The sequence below is a fragment of the Lampetra planeri genome, chromosome 22 (genome assembly GCF_965212315.1).
Source record: "Lampetra planeri chromosome 22, kcLamPlan1.2.h2, whole genome shotgun sequence".
Lineage (NCBI taxonomy): Eukaryota > Metazoa > Chordata > Hyperoartia > Petromyzontiformes > Petromyzontidae > Lampetra > Lampetra planeri.
The window spans coordinates 12,086,671-12,106,799 of record NC_136128.1 but is presented as its reverse complement, the minus strand read 5'-3'; the positions used below and the strand labels follow the sequence as shown (position 1 = coordinate 12,106,799).

The following is a 20,129-nucleotide window of genomic DNA, read 5'->3' as shown; positions in this document are numbered from 1 at the left end:
CTGCGAACCTTCTCTGGCACGCAATGTAATTCCAAACGTCAAATATTATTTTTGTTGCGCACTCGCAAGTTTGTTGTGTTCCATAATGTTTCGTTGTATAAATCACAATTAATTATCGTGTTATTATTTTATATGATAAATTAACCACCATGAGATGACTAGACGATGTGGCGGAGCCGTCTAGGAGACAGCGTGCTGCAGCAGCAGCAGCGAGGGCTGCTTCGTCGGAGGTCACCGACCCGGGGCTCCGGCGTGACCTGCGCTGTGCCACCAAATGCCGAGGCTCGGCGGCGCCGGCCACGTCCACTCGACGCCTCTTTCTGTTTGTTTGTTTGAGCCTCATTTCACGATCGCCGCTCTCGTTGTCGCCCTCAGCAGCCGCACCCTGGCTTCATGTCGTACTCGCTGGCTCTCGTCCACACGAGGAAGCCTCCTCTTGCACTCCACCGTGCCCGCCCCCACTCTCCCTCCTCCTCCCCGCCCGTCTGCCTCCCTCCCACCCCAAGCTACCCAAACTCTCCTCCTCCTCCCGCTCTGGACCACTTCGCTGCACCACCTGCCTGAGGCCATCGGTGCATTCCGCCATCAAACCGCAGGCCTCGGTGGGGCATCTGTAGCCCCCGCGTCTCCACCTCTGCAAAATGAAGGGCAGTGAAGGCCGTGCCAATTTATTTCCAACAGCATTTCCCTTGGGGTGGAGGTGGAGGTAAGGGGGGAGGGTGGGCGCCTGGAGAAACTAACAGTACCTCTCTTCGCTTAACCGATTGAGCGCCCACACTGTTGCCTCAAAAGTGTGAATTTGGTATTGACATTTTTTTTTATTTCGCGTTCGGCGACCGCGCTATTCCGCGCCCGCGCGAGCAGCCGTCACCGCATCGCCGTGCCCGCCGAGATCGTCGTCTCTGCACTGCGATTAAAATCACCCCCCCCCCTCGCCCCCGCCGCCGGGTCCCACGTTCCCAGTGCCGTCCGCGGCTGATGGGTGGAGCGGTGGCGGTAGAGGAGGCGGAAGGCGCGGCGCGCTCTGCCCGGCCTCCTGCCCAACGTTTCGTGGCCGCTACCCCGCTCACACAAAGCCGCGATGCACCGCCGCGATGCATGATGAGTAGATGGTGAAGCAGTAGAATGTTTTATGTTTTTGGTCCGTCGAGAAATTGGATTTACTGACCCATATTATTCGGCGGCATCATTTAGGAAGACAATTCTGGACCCGTTTATACATTTTGGGTCTCATCGGCAGAATCGGGGCTTGTTTTAAAAAATGCTTGCCGTCTTAGCAGATGTTATTGGCAAGAGCACTTCATATAAATTATGGGTCTCTGATCCCCACAAAATAGGCAATATTGTACGCAAACGTGTTACGTGTTATTGTGGAGCGTCAGGGGTAGAATTTATATTTTCTGAACTGCGTTCTGTCTCCACACATAAATTAAATGTTTAGTCAATTGGCATATTGGCTTTCTAGACCAATATTATCCAGCAGCACCATTTGTTTAAGCAATCAAACCCTGGAATGGTTTTGACCCTTTGGCTCTCATTACCATTGTTTAACAAGCCTGACCTTGCTGATGAGATCTAAAATGTCAAAACCACAACTACACGCGGGCGTATTTTCTCACTCAGTGTTTTTTTTCTTCCAGATCGCTGGTAGAAGTGGATTCGGTGGCACATGACCAGTAGCCGCAGACACAGCGAGGGTAATACTTGATGTGGTGTGCCGGGTGCGAGACAATTTCCGGGTCACGCACCCAGACAGACCCGGCTGGATCTATCACATTCATCTTCGTGGCATCAGCTCCCCTTAATGCACAGCACGTGTGTGGGGGGGGGGGAGCGGTAGCACAGTGGTTAGAGCACTGCGCTATGTAACAGCCGGTCCGAGTTTGTTCGATTCTGTGTGACGAATATTTAAACCGGTCCTGGGCCTCCCTTAGGTCAACTCAGCTTGAAATGAGTGCCTGGTGCGGTGTGGAAACATTGCCACTGGGGAGACAAAAGCGGCCGGGCGTGGTGCTAAGTCACAACACACCGTTGTGTGTGATGCCGGACATCACAGGTGTGACGTAAAACAGCACTTGCTTCAACAGCCTGAAAAGGCTATACGGGGGACATCTATCTTGATTATTATCATTAATAACTGAATTATTATTCTAAAATAACTGGAGTCCATTGGCTGTCGAGTTTGTGCGGTGGTGGTTGTAGCACTCGGGATGACGTTCCAACGTTGCCCCTTCGTTTGGAATTCACCGGATTTTCACTCGCGATTTTATTGACATCGACCACCCCCCCCTCCACCTCCAGCCCCCACCCCCCCCGTCCCAAAGCGTTCCGAATCAATCATGGATAATTCACAATTGATTTGAAATCAAAACGTAAAATTCTCCCAAGCCCCCAGCGGAATGAAATCATCGGCCATAAACCTAACGGCCGCATTTGCACCATAACTGACCACCCCCGCCCCACCCCGCCCACCGCCCCCCACGACGCGACGCAGTAAGTAAATAAATAAATATGTTGTTAAAAAAATAAATAAACCGAAACTATTACAAACAAACAAAAAAAATCTCGAGTTTGCCTCCGCCGGCTCTGGGGGTAATTCCGATGTCAAGCGATCGAGCTGCGGCCTCTCTCTCCCTCTCGATCCCTGGGTTCAGGCCCCTGGCGAGACAGCCACAAATTGGTGCGGCTCCCTCGGGGTGGGGGGGCGGGTAGGGGAGAGGTTCTGGAGCGTTGCCGCGTTTGATGGCCTCGGCGCACTCGTCCGTGGCTTCGCCGTTTCCCTTCGAAATTGGGCCCGGCGCTGTATTTGTAAATTGGTGCCTCTTGTTGTAAGTCTGCTGCGAGGGCGCGCAATCGGTGAAGGGACAGATGATGTCCTCTCCCTCCCTCTCTCTCGTCTCTGTGTCTCAGTTTTAGAGGCGCTTTCCCGTGACGCGACTGAAATAAAACGCAACGCCATCATCATCTCTCTCTCCGCTAAGGGATAGAGTTCAAAGGGTTAGAGCAGCGGTTCTCAACCTAGGCAAGGCATCTGTGGGGCGAGACCATTCGCGCGACGGCAGTGGTAGCGTTGTTATTTTTGTGCGTTAATCTATTGATTTTTGTTTTTTATCGTTTTCGTTGATTCCGAGGCGCGGGGACCCACAGACGAGCGGGAAGGCAGAAAAAGCCGGCGTCACCAATCTCGCCAAAGCGCTGTGGTCCTACATTGGGATGTGTGGACAACTCCGTTAATAATAATTGTTTATAGACGCGGGGAGAGACCACCGCGCGTAATGGACGGTACATTGAATCTCCGTACGGATGGAATACGGATGGAGATGAATCCACTTGCTGTACTGCCATCACACCCTGGCAAGCCAGGAGGTGGCGTATTTGTGCGGCAATTCACCAACCCTCACTGCCTCCACAGTGCGGGATTACAGCCACCCAGCATGTTGAGATGACATCGTCTTCGGTGTTAACACGTCCTACGTGTTAATTACGTGCACATAATTACAATGAATGTTTTCAACCATTACATTAATTACAAAAGCTATATGATGGCAGCGCACGTGGACAGTTGACAGGCCTGGTAGGGAGGGCACGTGACAAGCAAACGTTTGGGAACCTTCGGCTCAGAGGTTGGAGGTCAAGGTTAGGGCTACCGTGAGGGCCGCGTGTCTATTGGCTGACCGGCAGAGGAGGAGGCAATGATACCCCTGGCCATGGCAATCGTCCTGCGGTGATCGCTGCGCTCAAGGTCAGGTGTCGATGTCAGATCACTTGCGCTGCGTGGTGAGCAGCAGAGGGCAGTGCGGCAAGATCAATAATTGTTGTACTGCACTTCTGTGCTCTTCCTGGTCTACGCTCCCCGGATTCACCGAGCAGAGTTTGAGCGAGAGGGTGTGAGCGAGGGTGCGAGCGAGCGAGCGAGCGAGGGAGCGGTCACTCACGGCGATGAGGAGCTGGGTGGACGAGTGGATGACCTCGAGGTGCTGGTACTGCAGGAGGCACCCGGGCACGGAGATGTAGGCCAGGCCAGCAGTGGCACGGCCTGGCGGCGGCTCTGCCGGGGTCACGCGGCAGCCGGGCCCGTTCTCTCTCCACCACGAGCGGTGGATGGACGCGTGGAAGGTCAGCGTGTCGCTGTCCTGCTCGCGCGCAAAGACAAAGACAAAGCTGTCCCGTGTAGCTGCACAGAAAGTCGGACACGACCGATGAGAGTTGGGGAAGGTTCGCTGCGGTGGGGGGAGGGGAGCGAGGGGAGGCCCCATGCAGAAGAGACGGCCGAATCTGAATATTTATACTGGAAGAATCCGATGAGCTGTAAAGCTCTTTTTCATAGATTGTCCAGTAAGCAGCTGCTGTAGGCAGCAGCGAGACGGAATAAAATAGTTGGGAGGCCACGACCAGACGTGAGCAGCGAATGAAGGAAGAATAACACACCTCTGCAACACACAAGGGGCAAGTGGCCCTTCTTCACGGCACGAAGAATCGCCACTGCCAAACGCACGCCATGTGCCGAACCGACTTTCCTGTGGTCTGTCAGAGTCAAGTGGGTTCCGCCTCAAACGAGCGCCGAAGCATCGGTGCTCATCTCCCGTCCACAACACTGCGCAGCCACAGTGGTACTCGTTTTATCGGCCCCGGAGAGACGATGATTGGGCTCAGTTAACCCTCAACCGGCATTTTGCCTCTTTCGGGGCAGCGTTACCGACGAACGTGCAGAGTGTCTGTTGTGCTTGTCCACCACGAGCTCCAAACACGACACAAACACGACACAAACACGACACAAACACGACACAAACACGACACAAACACGACACAAACACGACACAAACACGACGCAAACACGACACAAACACGACGCAAACACGACACAAACACGACGCAAACACGACACAAACACGACACAAACACGACGCAAACACGACGCAAACACGACACAAACACGACACAAACACGACACAAACACGACACAAACACGACGCAAACACGACACAAACACGACGCAAACACGACACAAACACGACACAAACACGACACAAACACGACACAAACACGTGTATAAAGTACAGAGCCTCTGTGCAGGAACTTGTTGTGGTTTTTACATCATGCACGAAGGCCGTGTGCTTTGATCACATGCTGGTGAGCCGGAATCGAACTCGGGTCGCCGGGTTTGTAGCACAGGGCGCTAACCGCTACACAACAAAAGACAAAGATCCCAAATTATAGCCTCTGACAGACTGTAGGGGCAAGTGCTGTTAGCGAGCACCTATGAAAGCCGGACACACGCCCGCACACACGCACGCACGCACACACACTCACACACGCACACACGCACGCACACACGCACGCACGCACACACGCACGCACACACGCACGCACACACGCACGCACACACGCACGCACGCACACACGCGCGCACGCACACACGCACGCACACACGCACGCACACACGCACGCACGCACACACGCACGCACACACACACGCACACACACGCGCACGCACACACACACGCACGCACACACGCCCGCACACACGCACGCACGCACACACACTCACACACGCACACACGCACGCACACACGCACGCACGCACACACGCACGCACGCACACACGCACGCACGCACGCACACACGCACGCACGCACACACGCGCGCACGCACACACGCACGCACACACGCACGCACACACGCACGCACGCACACACGCACGCACACACACACGCACACACACGCGCACGCACACACACACGCACGCACACACGCACGCACACACGCACGCACGCACACACGCACGCACACACGCACACACACACGCACACACGCACGCACACACACGCTGTCTCCAGTCGCCTGGCTAGGACCCAGCGAGCGATCTTCGTGAATTACAAGCGCTGTCAAAACAGCTTGGGAGCTGCTTAGCGAAATTAAACACTTGTCCAAAATGAATGGCCACCTGGAGGCCAAGTGTGCCGAGAAAGGTTGCCAGAATTAACAACGCGTCTTTTGTGAGATGAACGAGATTGCGGGCAGCAGCAGCGACTCTTAAACCCGTGTAGACGCGCCACCAACCCGATTTAAACCCTCCCACTCTCTCTCTCTCTCCCGGTCTCTCTCCCGCAATATCTCTCCCGCTCGCTGTTATGTTCATTATCTTGTAAAATACAATTGCCTGTACAGCTTTGAAGATATGGTACCTTTGGTTGATGGTGGTTGTGGTTGATTGACTTGGTGGCAATGGTTGAGTTAGTGGTGGTTTAAATGGTTGTGATCATGGTTTGTGATGTGTCGTGGTTGTTGACAGTCAACATGTGTTTGATCCCATGGAGATGGTTGAGGTGGTGGTTTCTTGGCCTATTCTCTTATCCTCTAGCTTCTGGGTTCGCTGATACAAGTCGGACCTCCTAGTGAGAAATAAAGATTCTACGAGCATTTCTCTCCCGCTCTCGCTCCCTCGCGAGAGGCAGCCAAGCGCCACGCCTGGGCGTAATTGCACGGCTCCGAACAAAAGTAATTCATCTTCCGAGAGCTTTCAATGCGGCTTGACATTTATTTAATGTCTAATTAATAATAATCATAACAAATGATACGGCCTCGTTTAATTTAATTTGATAAGCCGTGCATTATAATTAGATTCTTCTTCCTCTTTCGGCCGTCGTTTGTTAACACACGGGGCTCGATATAAGACGCGCGTGGTCGTGTTCCGCCAAATGATGTAATTACAGCGAGTTCTTCCATCGTGTTAATTGTTGCCATCACCGCCATCGCCTTCCACTCCAGTGATCTCTCCGTTCTTTGACACCGACGTCCGCATTTTGGAATTAGCCGGTCATGTTCCCCGAGTTCGAGGGTTCGAGTGAGACGATTGAGGGCGTGCATGATTCATCCCGTTGTATCGGCATTCATCACCGCCCCATTACCGCTCCAGGTTAGGCCCGCGAAAATGATCACGCAGAGGGTTTACCGAGCATTGTTTCATCTCGCTGTTCTTTGTCCGGTCAAGTCAAGCGTCGATGTATCTCCACGCTTCGACGGAGCCGACCTTTCTGCCGGTGGTGGGGAATTCCACATTCCGCTGACAGGGAGATAGTCCACCCCATATTACAACCACTGTTGCCCTCGAACAAAGTCGAGGCAAGTATAGCGATGGTCCGATGAGACCTCGGACCCTGATCTGAACTCACGACCGTTCGAATCTGAAGCCCTTTGATCACTGCACTGCTGGACGCGTGGCCGTTACACCCGGAGATGAATCGCGAGCGACGCGCGGGCCGCTGGGCCGGGCAGTCTCGGGGAGAGATCGAAGAAGCTGCACCTCGCTCGGCGCGGGAGGGGGGGGGGGGTTGAGGCGTTGAGCTACGGGGGCAGGGGATGCCGGTGGGTAGGTGGGGGGGGGGCAGTGTGTGTCGAGAGGGGGCAAGACGGTGGTGGGTGGAGGGGGCGAGCGTTCAGGTGCGACGGCCGCTTTCATTTCCCGCTCGGCTGAGCAGGGCCGCGATGTCTCTATTTACGAGGCGGCGGCAGGCCGGAAGCCGGCTACTTGCCGGTGAGTTAGAGTCTTCTCACGTGGCTGGCCCCTCCGATAAATCCCATTGCCAATGGGGGGCGGCGGCTGCAACCACTGCCGCGTTAACCCGTGCGCTGGCCCCGACAGCCGGTCCCGTGCCATCATCGCCGGCACGGGGCTCGGAATTGGTGGCAGCCGATGGGCGAGACTCGTGGCGACTGCGTGGCAGCCAAACAGGAAGGAACGCAACGCGTCCGAGAGGATTGAGGCCGAGGAGATGGAGCGATGGAATTATCCCTCGCGTGCAGGTGCAAGGCGGATTACCAAATCGCCCGGGCGTGGTGCTGGCCACCCAGCCCCTATGTGTGTAGTATCGGCCTTCATAGGTGCTCGCTAACAGCACTTGCCCAAAACGTCTATTTAGGCTATACGGGGGGATCTTCGTCTTTGACTTTAATTACATCGCAGGAGCGTGAGAGATGGCGGAGGATTGGGGAGGTCTTCATCCAGTAGTGGATTGACCGTGGCAGTTAATGATGATGACACCCATTCATCGATGTTCGTATCAGCGGCGAATGAGGAGGGTGCTCGAGAAGGCCTCGGCCGTCGGTGAGAAGGCGGCTCACGGAAGAACAAGTGCAGAGCCGCAGGGGATTCAAGAGGAGCCCCGCGCTGCGTAATCCGCGCACTCTGGGGGCTCTCCGCAGAAAGTGTTAAACGAGATAAAGTGGAATTACGCAGCGCAGAGGATTCGGGAAAACAAATGGACTCGGAGATTACGACGGATTTTTCACTCGTAATGAAACGTTAAACGTATAAAAAAAAGTCGCGGCGGTTCCATAAATCAGGGGGCGTCTGCTCGTCTTCGACAAAGACATCGGCGAGACCGATGACGCAAACCGACGCCGCCTCCCCCCCCATCTCCTCCTCCCTCGCGGAGGTGAAAAAATATCATTGCACACGAGGCCCCCCCTGTGAGCGGTGATCACGAGCAGACGACGCGGCCCAGCGGCAGTGGAGAGAGAGAGAGATGCCGACAAGAGACAGTGATGAATTTAAAAGAGAGAACTTGCTGTAGACAACACTCGATTATGGAGATTAATCCGCTGTTTATGTTCATTGGCTTTTGAATGTGAGCTGATATTTTGTTCACCCCGATTGCTGCGTGAATCCAGTGCCCCATTGGAGCTGATTGGGGGCCCCGAAACTTCGGCTTGGGCAGCGAAGTTTGCATCGACTCTGCCGCGTACCGGTAGCTGGAGGGGGCTGTTCATCATTGAAGGCCCCCAATGCGAAAACAAATTTACAACCAGTTTGTATTCTCATGCAATTCTCCGGCGCGTGGTACACGTGCAGCCCTAAACGAAACTATTTTATTTATTTACCAGCCCACTGAGATATATCGCCTCTTTTTTCTGAAGCTACCTGGCCACAAATGAAAAGAAGTGGTTCATCACGTGGACATTTATAGCAGCCAAATACTCTAAACGCGTGTTTCTGAATGGTCGCGTGGACACGCAAATATACAGCAGCAGGCGTCAGGGTCAGGATCGAACCCACGACCTCCTACATATCAGGCGAGGTAGTTAACATCTCACCACGGAGAGAGAGAGACACGCAAACTCCGAATATACAGCAGCAGCAGGCATCGTCAGGGTCGGGATCGGGATCGAACCCACGACATCCTGCACACCAGGCGAGGTAGTTAACATCTCCTAGCCACCGCGACAGCCTCGTGGTAGGGCTGCAATTGCTCGCTCACTCCACTGCGAGCAGAAGCGTCTCCAGTCGGGAGAGCCGCCCCACAGGGTATGTTGGTCTACTCTTCCATGCTGGCCTCATCGTTTTTGAAGAGGTGACAGTACCCACACTTTACCCCACCTGCCGATCGACTCACCGCAGTTCACCCACTCGCACTGCTGGCTTGGACAGGGGCGCAAGGGTGGGTTGTGGGTTGTGGTTTGGGGTTCTGAGAACCTTGCACCGTTTGTCGCGCCGGTGTGTCACAGTCGAGCCCGGCGGGCTGTGGGTCTGCAGGTCCGGTGCGCTGAATCGTGACAGCGCCACCGACTGTGGCAGCGGCGTCTAGCCGAGACGAGGACTCCGGGTGGCCGCGAGCATTGTGGCGTTCGGTGCCTCGGCGCCCGCCCGCCCGCTCGCTCTGGCGCTGCGCCACGCACGGTGCCACGTGGGGAACGTTGCACGGCTCGTTGCGCACCGTGCTCTCTCTCGTCATTCTATCTTTCTCTACCGAGTTGGTTTTGGTGTTTTTTTGTTGTTTGTTCCACGTACGCACGCACGCGCACGTGTGTACGTGTGTCCGTGAGGGTAGTGCGCGGCGAGAAACCCATCTCGCCGCGTTTTCTTGTTCGGAATCGGTGATCCAGAACGCAATTACTGAACCTGCCTCCGTCTCTTTCCTTAGAAAATCATCCCCCCCTGCGGGTGGGGGGGGGGTTAATTTGCATAATTTAATACAAATCATGTTGTGCTACTTTGTTCCTCAATTAACCCCTTGTCGCCCACGTGAGGGTGATCCACGAGTACGGTGCAGGGCGGCGAGGAGGCTCCGATCTGCAACTATCGGTACGGAGGATGGAGACGCGGGGAGGAGGCTCCGATCTGAAACTATCGATACGGAGGATGGAAACGCGGGGAGGAGGCTCCGATCTGCAACTATCGATACGGAGGATGGAGACGCGGGCAGTACTGTCGGAGCGCGTTCGCCGCTTATTGCCGAAGGTTCACGGTTCGATTCCAGCGGCCACCCTGGTTATTACTCTGGGTGTATAAACTCTCGTGATGATAATAATAATAATAAGACTAGTACGTGCCGGTGGACATTAAAGATCACGTGATATCGTGCACATGCCACTGTGTCCCTGCGGCGTCGTGGTCCAAATTCGGCAAATGTTTAAATCCCGCAAAATTACTCGATGGTAATAACCAACCCCGACTACTGCGGACACCTGGCAGGACCCGTCTGCAAGAGAGTCATGAGACTCGGCGAGGCACTCCCGGGTAAACGAGCGTAGTAGTAGTAATACTACTACTACATAGAGAGGCTGAGAGAGGGGGAGGTGAGGTAATGGCGACATTCAGATGCTGCAACAACAACAAGGACGGTTACGAGGGCCGAGATAACAACCACACCCTCACCACACCCTCACCACACCCTCTCACCATAGCCTCACCCACACCCTCACCACACCGTGATTGCGCTCTGACTACGCCCTCAACACAACAACGTTGAGACCGAGACTGTCCGGCTATCCCAGGGCGTTTGGTAGCTCTGTGATAAACAGAACACACTTGTTATATTTCATTGTTATATTTAATTGTTATATTTTATTGTTATATTTCCCCTGCTCTGGTGTTGAATCTGTTCCCCGTGGGCAGCATTCATCAAGATGACGATCACTCATCACGATGACGATCACCATGACGATCAACATCACGATGACGATCACCATCACGATCACCATGACGATGACAATCACCATGACGATGACGATCACTCATCACGATCACTCATCACGATCACGATCACCATCACGATGACGATCACCATCATGATGACGATCACTTATCACGATGACGATCACGATGACGATCACCATCACGATCACCATCACCATCACGATGACGATCATTCATCACGATCACCATCACGATGACGATCACTCATCACGATGACGATCACCATCATGATCACCATCACGATGATCGCCGGTTGGTTTTGACAGCGCCGCCGCCCTCCTGTACTCCGGGGCGTCTCTCACTCAGAGCGCTCGACGCGCGATCGAGCGACGGCATCGCGACTCGAACGCACTTGAAAGGGCACGTCCAGTGGGCAGCTGTCCCTGTGCGGCACAACGCGACTAGCACCCCACCTGCTAGCGGGCATTCGTCTGCCAGTAGATGGGGGGGAGGGGGCGATCATCGCTGCTGCTGCTGCTATGCCTAGTCCCGACTGGGTATTTTTCAAAATCGGCTCACTCGAATCAAGTCACGTGATGGGATCTTTAACGTCCGCTGCGAAGGGCGCGTCGTGTCGTACGGCTCACGCGCCGCGCCGCAGCGAGAGCCCCGGGCGGCCTGCTGAGTTCGAACTCCGAACCTCTGCCACGAGCGACGTGGGCTCTTCCCCACCGCGCCGTGCCGCGTCACCCACCGCGCCGTGCCGGGCACGCGTCCTGGCCAAGCGGATCGGCACGCGTGGTGAGGTGCCGGTGCGTGGCGCTGCGTGTGTGGCGGTTAGCGCTGCGCTACCAACCCCGGCGATCAGAGTTCCATTCCCGCTCACGGCCACCAACACCGGTAGTGACGATTATCTGAACCGGTCCTGGGCCTCCGCTAGGTCGACTCGGCCTCAACTGTGTACATGGTGCGGTGTGTAAACATCGCCGCTAGGGAGACAAAGGCGGTCGGGCGTGGTGCTGGCCACTCACCCCCTCGTATGTCGTGCCGGCCTTCATCGGTGCTCGCTAACAGCACTTGCCCCAATAGTCCGTTGAAGGCTATACGGGGATCTTTGTGTTGGGGCGTGCTTTCGTGTTTTCGCAGCGTGATGTGAGAGTAACCGCGTCGCCATGTCTTGACTTTGTCTGTCTGTCACGCTTGATAAATAACATTAATGAAAAAAACCACCACCTCATCCTCCACCACCACCCCCACCACCAGCAGCACCACCGTGTAACATCAATATGCACAGCCGCAGATTAAATTAGTATCGGTGATATGGGTACACACAAAAAATCAGCCTGACAGCTTGCCAATTTTCCAGAGGATCAGTGAGATTTGTTGTAATTATTAATAATTAGAAAGATTCAATTAATTCCCTTTTATGTCATCCACCACCCAACCCCTTCCACCCTCTCCAGCGTATGAAGGACTTTCTGTGCGTGTCGGACAAGGGCGCAGCCCTGCAATTGCTCACTCAAGCCACTGCTGGTGGAAGGGCCCCTGCTAGAGGGAGCTCTAGAGAGTGCGCCTCTCGTGGGGATTTTGGCCTACTCTTCCACACTGCCCAGACACCTCAGAAGACGTGAGGATACCCAGACGCGCGACCTGCCGATGGACGAGTTGTTCACACTGCCCGGCAGCCGCGGGATATCAGCGACTCGCCAGCCGACACCGCACAGCAAGCCGCCGTTATGCGCTGCGCCCAACTCGTCGCGGGAGATGAGCGGCTGGGGGCCTGGAGAGCGCCGTGCGTTGCCGCACGCTTCGTTGGCGCCAGCGGACGGCAGTGCTGATAAGCCCGGAGTTGTACCGTGCGTCTATGCTCCCGCAACTATATTCTCTCCGCCGTCACCAGCGCGCACTCACTTGCCCGTTCAATTGACGCGCGTCACCTCGATGTCATCAAATAGCTCCCCGCGACCAGCAAGGCGTGGGGAGGCCATCGTCCAGAGCGGTTGTTCTACGGGTATACAACTAAACCTTGACCATAGAAATGTGGAAGTTCCATCACTGGTCGGAGCCCCAAGGCACCGAGCTTGAAGCACTGCGCTGCGAGTGTCCAGGAGCGTGCACCTGGCCTGGCACAGTCGCCATGGTGACGGTTTTTGGTATCGATGTGTGTTTTGCACCGTGACTCTGTGCCAGTTAAACATTCACAACATTTATCTCCGTGTGTGTGACACGTTCGATTAATAAAGTTCAAGTAAATTTAAAAACAACTTAAGCAACGGCCACATCAATAACCGCGGACACAAATTCAATCAGTCTTTGGTAAAACGCGCATTTCTAAAAAAAAAAACTGTCAGCTTGCAGATTTTCCAGATGACCGGTCAGGTTTGCTGTGATTATGAATTATGAGAAAACATCAATTAATCCCTCCGGTGTCAGGGCAGCGCGAAGCAAGTCGCGCGCTGGGAGAGAGACAAAGGGGGCCGAGGGCGACGCACCTTGGACAGGCCTCCGACTTCAAGGTAGAAGCAGACGAGGAAGACGTTCCAAGAGACCCACAGCACCATCCACACGGCGTACTGCGCGCACAGCACGCACAGCACACACAGCACACACAGCACACACCGTGTACTGCACCCTGTGTGGACTGCACGGCGTACTGCGCGCACAGCACACACAGCACACACCGTGTACTGCACCCTGTGTGTGGACTTCACGGCGTACTGCGCGCACAGCACAAACGACACGCACAGCACAACACCATGTACTGCACCCTGTATGTACTGCACGGTGTACTGCGTGGACAGAAACGCACAGCACATGGCGTATTGCACTCTGTGTACTGCACTGTGTGTGTACCTTAGGGTGTGTGTACTGCACTGCGCTTTGTGCATGGTGCACTCAACGCGCACAGCACGTGATGTACTGCACACGCAGTACACTGCTCTAAGCACCACACACGTGATGTATTGCACTCGCAGTGTACTGCCCACAGCACCTCACACGTGATGTACTGCACACGCAGTGCACTGCACACACAGCACCACACACGTGGTGTACTGCACACGCAGTACACTGCTCACAGCACCACACACGTGGTGTACTGCACACGCAGTGCACTGCACACACAGCACCACACACGTGGTGTACTGCCCACACAGCACCTCACACAGCACCACACACGTGGTGTACTGCACACGCAGTACACTGCTCACAGCACCAGACACGTGGTGTACTGCACACGCAGCACCTCACACAGCACCACACACGTGGTGCACTGCACACGCAGTACACTGCCCACAGCACCTCACACGTGATGTACTGCACACACGTGGCACTGCCCCCCACCTTAACACGCCGCTAGATATTACAATCACGGCCTTGGGTGACCGGCAGCGTCAGCCAGTCGCCGGCACGGTTTGCGTGTCCCTACGATGGCGCGGGCGTGAGTGAGATGTGGATTTGTCTTGACTTGGCTGCGGTTCGACTTTAAAACGACGACTCGGTTCGCTCCAGTGGCGCTGACGCAGCGACGTTCATCCTCCTCCTCGTGCTGCTGCTCGCCTCTCGGAGTCACTACTCGGGTCGAGGTCGCGGCCGGGTTTCGGGGCCGGGTGGATCGAGGGTGAGTGAGGAGCAGGTGAGTGAGGAGCAGGTGAGTGAGGAGCAGGGGCGTGGGGGGGGGGTCCACCGGCTCCGCGTGGTGTGATAAATAAATAAATAATCGAGGTGTTGGAGCGGCGCACGTGCAGGAGAGGGTCCCACCGCCGCTGCTGCTGCTGCTGTACACGCGCCTCGTGCCGCGGGAACAGCGGGACGCTGCAGCGAGCAGCAGAGGCGCCTGCCACTGGATTCGAACCCGAGGGTTCTCGTCGTCTCCGACGGTGTGTGTACACACACACAATGGTGTGTGTGTGTGTACCCCCCCCCCCCACACACACACTCACACAACGGGGCGAGGGAGTGAGACGGCGAGCAGCTGGATGACCCAGCCCCCCAAAGCATCGCAAGACGAGGAGGCGCAATGACTCCCTGCCGGCCACAGCAGCACCTGGTCCTCTACCCCTCGTCGGCGTCTCCGCTGTCGCCTCGTGCGGGTCGTCTTGCTTCAGGGGTCTGCGACCTGCGACTGGGGAGCGCCGCGTGCGTCTCTCTTCAAGGGCTGCTTCGTGGCCGCCGTGCAGCGAGCACCGCCGTCTCGTGTTCACACGAAGCGCCACGCGGCTCTTCACGTATTGGGAGTTTTTCTTTTTGTTACCGAATTTTTTTTAAAAGTCTCTTCTTGTTATATAAGTTGCCGACAACCGTGTTAGTTGAAAGGAAAGGGGGGGGGGGTGATGGGGTGAAAGGGTGGTGGGGGGAAAAACGAACATCTTCTTGGGGAACCGTCAAGGGGCCCGGGCAGTGGCGGCGTGGAGCGCCGCGTTCGGAGCGAGACGCAGACGCCGGGAGCGCCATCGACGCCGTCTCCTGCCGCTCGCCTCCGTGCACAAGACGAGAGAGGAGAGAAGACCAACCTCCCCCCTCCCCCGCCAGCACACACACACACACGCGCGCCGTTACAATTATGGTGCTAATCCTCTGCATCTGCCTGCGATGGTGGCGGGCGGTGGGAGGGTGTAAAGGGTTAAGACGACAGATTGGGTGTATTTCTCTAGCGGGGGCTTATCACGCACGGTTCGGTAAGCACGCAGCCTTCACGCGATGCGAGGTGGCATTAGGACGGGCGAGCAATTTGCGTATTAAAAATGCAAGCCGGGGCCGGCGGTTGTCGAATTGTAACTCGCGGATGTGAACTGCGCGGCGGGTGTAGGAGGCATAGAAGAGTGGCATCGCGAGATAGAGTGAGTGAGAGATAGAATGAGTGAGAGGTATTGAGAGTGAGAGATAGAGTGAGAGAGTGAGTGAGAGATAGAGTGAGTGAGAGATAGAGTGAGTGAGAGATAGAATGAGTGAGAGATATTGAGAGTGAGAGATCGAGTGAGAGAGTGAGTGAGAGTAAGGGATAGAGAGAGAGAGAGAAGAGATCGAGAGGATACAATCCTCGTGGGCGGAGCGCGGTGATGCACGGGGTAGGAGAGACAGAGGATGTGTTCGCATATCCGACTCGGAGAGATCCGTAGCGGCGCTGCCCGGGCAGATGGCTGCCCCGGATTACGGACACTTTCTCTGTCACCCCCTACCCCCCCCCCCTGGTTTTTGTATTTGAGCGGAATGGGACATGACGTTTTAATTACTTTTATAATGAGCTGCGAACAGCTAAAGCGGTGTCGCAGAGGCAGTCGCTATTAGGGCGGATTGTGCGCAGGGAATAGACTCCTCGGTCTCGGAGATGAAGAAGGGACGAGAGGACGGAGGAGCGAATGGGGATGGAGGCGTCGTGAGGCTTGCAGCAGCTGGGGTGGGTGTGGATTATTTTAGGCGGGCGTAGAACGGGCACGTAACGGAATAATTTGCCCCATCTCCACCAATGTATTTATTTTACTTCCGCAACATTCGTGCGGGGAAGATAACGATTACGTGTATTTTTTAGGTGTGTGTGTGTGTATGTCTGTGTGTATGTGGGGAGCGGTGGTGTAGTGGTTAGCGTGCTGCGCTATGAACCTAGCAACCCGAGTTCGATTCCCGCTCACGGCTAATACCATTGACGATTATTTGAACCGGTTCCGGGCCTCCCCTAGGCCGACTCAGCCTCAAATGTGTAGACATAGCTACTGGGGAGACAAAGGCGGTCGGGCATGGTGCTGGCCACCCACCCTCTCGTGCACCGTTCCAGCCTTCATAGGTGCTCGCTAACAGCACTTGCCCCAACAGTCTGTTAAGGCTATCCGGGGAATCTTTGTGTGTGTTTATTTTCCTCTGCACGGTTGCTGTCACCCTGCTGTCAGTCACTCCGCCCTGGCTCGAGGAGACATTCGCTTTTATTGATTCCTTAAAAAAAACCACACACGTGTCTTTACACGCGCGCCTTGAACTTCTCTCGCACCGCACGTGGCCAACCGTGCGCATCGGAGGTGCGCCGCACGTGTGCCCCATGCGGTGCAGAGTCGACGAGCGAAAGTTGGACTCCGGCCCGGGTCTCGGCAGGCGACCGCGAGAACCGCGGTGGAACTCGACCGTGGAGTTCGCGATCCACCGCAGAGGTCAAACATTTTGTGGAAGGGTCCTTGCAGTTGTTACGTTTTGCCGCGAGGGCGATGCACTTGCACCACCCCGATATGTCGAGGTCAGCTTCGTCAGCCACTGGGTTTGGTATTCATCAGCGTCTTCGTTCAGATCTTGTGGAATTCCTCTGGCCGCAGTCGGCCACGCTTCTTGGCTCGCCGGGTTGTGGGGCCGCAGTCGCGTTCAACATCTCGCTCGATGAGTTCCATCCGCCCAGAGTCATCATTGACTGCGCATTCTTTTTTGTTACAAAAACTCTTTGTTGACAACAAATATTCTCATCGCTAATTTGGAAATGTATGGATGTATGTTGACACTTCCTTCGCACCGTACGTAGGCCAACCACGCTAATCGTACGACTGCTGCTCGACATGTGTTGTCTCTGCGTTAAGGGAAAGTGCTGCTGCTGCTGCTGCTGTCGCTGCTGATTAGCGAGGTTATCGGTCCGGCTCGGCACGCGCTGAACTCATGCCCAGCCACACGATGGAGCAGCGGGGGTGGGGGGCACAATAATAGCGATGGGGACGCTCACAAATTGTGCGCCTCATCCCCCACACCACCACCGCGTGTGCACAAGCGGTCGTGGAGGTGGCGGCGGTGCTTACGCGACGAGGGCAAATTGAAAAGCGCGCATCGAATCCGCGGAAAGCGAGACACGTTTCAAGTAAAATGCGCCGTTGATGGAGCCATATGGAAAGCATCTGGCTGTGAACGTCGCGGACGGAGTTCGCGAAGCGCGCGGGCGTCAACAACCGCCGCGAGCTTCCCACGGACGACTCCGCCGCCCCGACGAGGAGCGCCTCGGGGCGCGCCGCCCTCGCGGCGTCTCGAACGCGCGCGTGGGGAGCGGTGGCGCAGCGGTTGAGCGCACTGCGCTCCCGAGAAGCTATGCAAGCGAACTGAGCTGCGTGACTGTTTTGCAGAAGCCGCGTGGCCACACGAAGTGGCGTTTCATCACGTGGGAATTTATAGCAGCCAAATACTGTGAACGCGCGATGTTGATAATTACAAATGTGGAGGGGGAAACCGGAGGGTCCAGAGATAAAACCCACGAGACCAAGGGGAGAGAGACAGAGAGACACGCAAACTCCAACTATACAGCAGCAGGCGTCACAGTCGGGATGGGACCCACCGTTGCAGGTGTGTGCCCCATAGTGCAGCAGTGTGCAGCAGTGTGCAGCGTGATGCATCATCATGCAGCAGTGTGCATAAGTGTACATCAGGGTGCACCATTGTGCAGCAGAGTGCAGCATCGTGCAGCAATGTGCGCCCTGGTGCAGCAGAGTGCTGCAGAGTGCAGCGGGGAGTCGCCGTCTCGTGCGTGGTCGTGGGCTTAGTGCCAGGGCACAGCGACTTTTGGCGGCCTCGGGCTCGCAGTAAAGCGGCAGGGCGCATCGCCGCAGCTCCACACGCGGAGCTGCGCTATTGGAGCGAATCCACGGCGAAGCGACCAGGATGTCTGGCGACTTGAGCTTCGCGAACACTCAGAGGGGCGACACAGAGCACCGCGAGTGTTGGAGCGATATGCCCCGCTAAGTAAGTGTCAGGCCGTTGTTGGTGTGGGCTTATAGGTGCAAGAATCAAATGTCCCACCCCCCACCCGCCCATACCTCCTCCCCCCTGTCCATAGCCAGGCACCTGGGCTCCTCTAGAACTGGGGCCTCTGTGCAGTTGCACCGCCTGCACACTCGATAGTTAGTCCGTTGCTAGAGAGACCGACAGTTTAATACATGTACATACGCGTGTGGAAATGGGTGGGAACATGTGGGTCACGTGTTATGACTTGCGTCACGTGGTCTCTCGGTGATTATATGGGTCTCTATGTGAGTTTATGGGTATCTGTGTGAGTCTATGTGTCTCTGTGTGTGATTATATGGGTCTCTGTGTGAGACTATGGGTATCTGTGTGAGTCTTTGTGTCTCTGTGTGAGTCTATGGGTCTCTGTGAGAGTCTATGGGTCTGTTAGTGAGTCTATAAGTAAATGTGTGAGTATGCGTCTCTGTGTGAGTCTATTCTCTAGGTGAGTCTATTGATCTCTAGGTGAGTCTATGGGTTTATAGGTGAGTCTATGAGTAAATGTGTGAGTCTATGGGTATCCAGGTGCCTTTATGTGTCTCATAGGTGAGCCACTGGGTCTCTGTGTGAGTCATTGGTGACTGGCCTGAGACAACCATCTCGCTAAATCTGAGAACCCGAAGTAATAATGGACAGCGGCTGAAATCCGGATTCGAACCCAGGGGTCTAAGTGGAGCTGGCTCAGCCTCTCTAATGTCTGAGCTACTCGGGGGCCACCACCTCTGAATGAGCGGCATTCGAAAGCCTGGAAATTGGCGGCGAGGCGCAATCAGCCAGGGCTGCGTGAGAGCGAGAGAAGAAATATGCGATGTTCGTGACGGGCAGGTTGACAGGGCACGGGTGTGCGCTCTGATAATGGCGTGGCTGCTGCTACGCCTGACGTCTGCAGTGGCGTTTTATCGCCTCTCCCGCTGAATGTGGCTCACTCCCCACTGAGCCTGTCTCACTCCCCACTGAGTCTGGCTCACTCCCCACTAAGCCTGGCTCACTCCCCACTGAGCCTGGCTCACTCCCCACTGAGTCTGGCTCACTCCCCACTGAGTCTGGCTCACTCCCCACTAAGCCTGTCTCACTCTCCACTGAGTCTGGCTCACTCCCCACTAAGCCTGGCTCACTCCCCACTGAGCCTGGCTCACTCCCCACTGAGTCTGGCTCACTCCTCACTCCCCACTGAGCCTGGCTCACTCCCCACTGAGCCTGGCTCACTCCCCACTGAGTCTGGCTCACCCCCCACTTAGCCTGGCTCACTCCCCACTGAGCCTGGCTCACTCCCCACTGAGCCTGGCTCACTCCCCTCTGAGCCTGGCTCACTCCCCATTGAGCCTGACTCACCCCCCTCTGAGCCTGGCTCACTCCCCACGCCCAGGATGGGGGCGCGCTGCAGGTTGACGGGTGACAGCCGCGGCGTGACGCGCTCGAGGCTCGGGTTCACCGCAGGTGAGCGACGGCGCTCTGATTGACATTGATTCTTGCACTCAAC

General features: G+C 55.8%; 1 protein-coding gene across 1 annotated transcript in view; it reads right to left on the bottom strand.

The window, feature by feature from the left end:
- Positions 1-20,129, bottom strand: part of LOC144725050 (sodium/potassium-transporting ATPase subunit beta-1-interacting protein 3-like) — a 75,489-nt gene that overhangs the window by 14,013 nt on the left and 41,347 nt on the right. Inside the window, exons 3-4 of the mRNA XM_078604494.1 lie at positions 13,408-13,488; positions 3,936-4,133 (exon numbers count right to left, since the gene is read on the bottom strand). Of these exons, the coding sequence (XP_078460620.1) occupies positions 3,936-4,133; positions 13,408-13,488 (279 nt within the window). The remainder of the gene's footprint in view (positions 1-3,935; positions 4,134-13,407; positions 13,489-20,129) is intronic.